The sequence below is a fragment of the Protobothrops mucrosquamatus genome, unplaced genomic scaffold (assembly GCF_001527695.2).
Source record: "Protobothrops mucrosquamatus isolate PMUCROS unplaced genomic scaffold, P.Mucros_1.0 scaffold_163, whole genome shotgun sequence".
Classification (NCBI taxonomy): domain Eukaryota; kingdom Metazoa; phylum Chordata; class Lepidosauria; order Squamata; family Viperidae; genus Protobothrops; species Protobothrops mucrosquamatus.
In genome coordinates, this window is record NW_015386239.1 from 586,810 (window position 1) to 589,725 (window position 2,916).

The 2,916-nt window shown below is 36.9% G+C and overlaps 1 protein-coding gene across 1 annotated transcript in view; it reads left to right on the forward strand.

Annotated features, from left to right (window-relative positions):
* Positions 1 to 861: 861 nt before the first annotated feature.
* The window catches only part of PIK3CB (phosphatidylinositol-4,5-bisphosphate 3-kinase catalytic subunit beta), a 45,420-nt gene continuing 43,365 nt past the window's right edge, over positions 862 to 2,916 (forward strand). Inside the window, exons 1-2 of the mRNA XM_015821349.1 lie at positions 862 to 1,024; positions 1,874 to 2,099. Coding sequence (XP_015676835.1) covers positions 872 to 1,024; positions 1,874 to 2,099 — 379 coding nt within the window. The 5' untranslated portion in view covers positions 862 to 871. The remainder of the gene's footprint in view (positions 1,025 to 1,873; positions 2,100 to 2,916) is intronic.

Genomic DNA, 2,916 nt, shown 5'->3' on the forward strand with positions numbered 1-2,916 from the left:
GAATATCTTACTGGCATTTTGAACATGCAGTAATTATTATTTTTCATTGCATGGGTAAACTGGGTGAAAACTGCCCCAGGTCACAGTTCAAGGCAGGACATCAAAATCGGGTAGTTCTTATTTACTCCAGTTTGATTTCCTTTCCTTTTATTCAACTAGCATCCCTCAAATATTGTTCCACTTTTCTCCTAACAGCCATTTAGGTATTTGAATTAAGCTTAATATACTCAATACGCCTCTAAGCTCAATACTGTATAATATTTTTCCTTATTTTTATATATTCATTTTATACATACATGGAGTGGGAGCCAAAGAATCAGGTGAACATGAGTCCAAAACAGCTGTACTTAAATAGTAAGGCTAGTCCCTTTATGACCCTGGATTTGTTCTTCATTTACAAATTCTAGATTACTTGAAATTACAGGGACAAAGTACTAAGTAAAGCATGTCAGATTCTTCAGCAGCTTACCTTATCAAGAGAAGACAAGTATAGCAACTGTCTTTTGCACACCTGGCCAAACAGGACCAGGCATTGTAAGTTGTTAAATGGAAGACCATCAAGGAGTAGTAGACTAAAGGCTAAACGGCAAAGTTGAAAAATATCCAAGACAATGACAAGCAATTTCTGTGTTGCTGCCAAGAAAAGTTTGTGGTTGTTTACTCAACAGTAGTTGAGCACATCTCAAGGGTACCCTTACATGTTCATAAAATTCATTCATTATGAGGCTGCTTCTACTAGGATTTGATTTATAATTCTGTAGATTTTTGTTTGATTTTTTCAAGCTGAACTGAGGGACGGAAAAAAATTTCAACTTGCTCCATCTTTGTTTTTCTTTTTAGGTCCATGTGGTTATGATATTTAAAATCTATAATGCCTCCTGCCATGGCAGATATCCTGGACATCTGGGCAGTAGATTCACACATAGCAGCTGATAGCTCAATCTCTGTGGATTGCCTGCTTCCCACTGGAATTTACATCAGTCTAGATGTTCCTCGTGATGCCACTATTTGTCATATCAAACAGGTAAAATGCTGCTTAGTTATTTATATATTTTTAATTGAAACATCTTTTCTGAGTATTTTTACTTAGTATTTTTACTAAGTAACATTCTTAATATGAGTTATTGACATTTTTAAGAGCAGATATCTTTTTTTCCCTGTTGGGGCATAATTCAGTTATTTTCATGAAACATTCAGTAAGTATTGATTATCTAGCTTCTAGTCATAGAAGAGGAACAATATAATAAATAATATTTTGAACAGAAAACAATCCCAATGTACTCCTTAGAGAAGAATCAAGAGGTGCTGTGCTGAACCCCCTGTATCTTTAGGACCATGCCTGCTTAGCCAACTTTCTCTTCCATTACCTAAATAATAAATGTACATCTCTGTTTGGTACTGAAAATGGCCGGGCACATTTATTCTATTTGTATGGAAATAAGCCTAATGATTGATTAATAGAGATTATACATTTGGCTTGGAATTGATTTTTGCTTTAATAGTTAGCCAACCCAGCTCAATAGTTTGACAAATTTACCATGAAGATCGCAAAAGAACCAACTTGGAGAAAAAAGGTCTTCCTTACAACTTTCTGGATGAATATAAATAATATATATATTTTTGTTCCTGAAAGGCTGTTCTAGAATACTTATTGTAGTAGAATGAACTAGTTTTCTCTTAAGCTCAATATACCAACACACTGAAATTTGATGCATTTGTTGTTCTTTGAAGGCTTGAATCAGCTGGATTTGATTTAAGGATGTTTGTTTATGATACAAGAGTAGGAAGTGAACTGATGCTGAATTTAAATGGAAAAAATTTACTTTCCAGTGAATCAACTGGAGCATTTACCACAATTTGGTCTTATTTGCAGCTACTATGGAAACAAGCACACAGCTATCCTCTATTTCATCTTCTTCTGGAGATTGATTCATATATGTTCTCCTGTGTGAACCAAACAGCAGTACGCGAGGAACTGGAGGATGAAACCCGAAGACTCTGTGATATTAGACCATTTCTTCCTGTTCTCCAGTTAATTACAAGAAGCTGTGATCCAGGAGAAAAGTTAGACTCTAAAATAGGTGTTCTCATAGGAAAAGGTAAATGTCCATGTTTTTGTTTTAGGGATAAGGCACTAGAGGCACACTAACTTGAGATGAATTGAAGCAAGATAATGATATTTTTATTTTACACTAGATCCATGACCTTTTGGGTCATCCTTTCAGGGATATTTTCTTACCTAAACAGAGAAATAGAATGACCACTGGTGGGCATAAAAACAGTGGGAGCAAGAGTGACTTCCAACTTCCTGTGGGCTTCCCCACTGCTTTTGCTTGTGGAAAGCTGGCAAGGAGCATAGAAAACAACTACTACTTCTCCTTGGCTGGATTGCAGAACTGCCTGTCACTTTGCTGAGGGGATAAATGGAGTCATGGACCATGAGAAAAATGGTACTCCGCTTCCCATCCCAGCATGTTCCAAGAGTTCCTTCCCTCCAAGGAGGAAAAGGACTTAGCCATCCATCACCAGCACTCTTCAGACAGCCCTACCTCACCAGCGGGCATCTGAGTTGCTCCCTCACCATCCATCACCATTAAGAGATTTCAGATTTCAACTTCAGTTTCAAAGCAACCAATTGGTTTCTCAGTCTTTGCCATTAGCTATTGGGTATAGGGAGGCAGAGGGAGGGCGGAGATATGACTGTCCCATCTTTCCTTGCATAATGCAATCTATCGATTTCTGGAAAGTATAGTCAGAAGACATTGTGGCACTGAAGTGGCCACAACTTTCCAAAATTTCATTCCCATGCGAGTCATGGTCCCACCATTCTGTAAGTAAATAAATTGTAACTTCAAAAATTTACATAATGTCTCTAAATGAATATTAAATTGTAGTCTTAAATAAATATACATATAG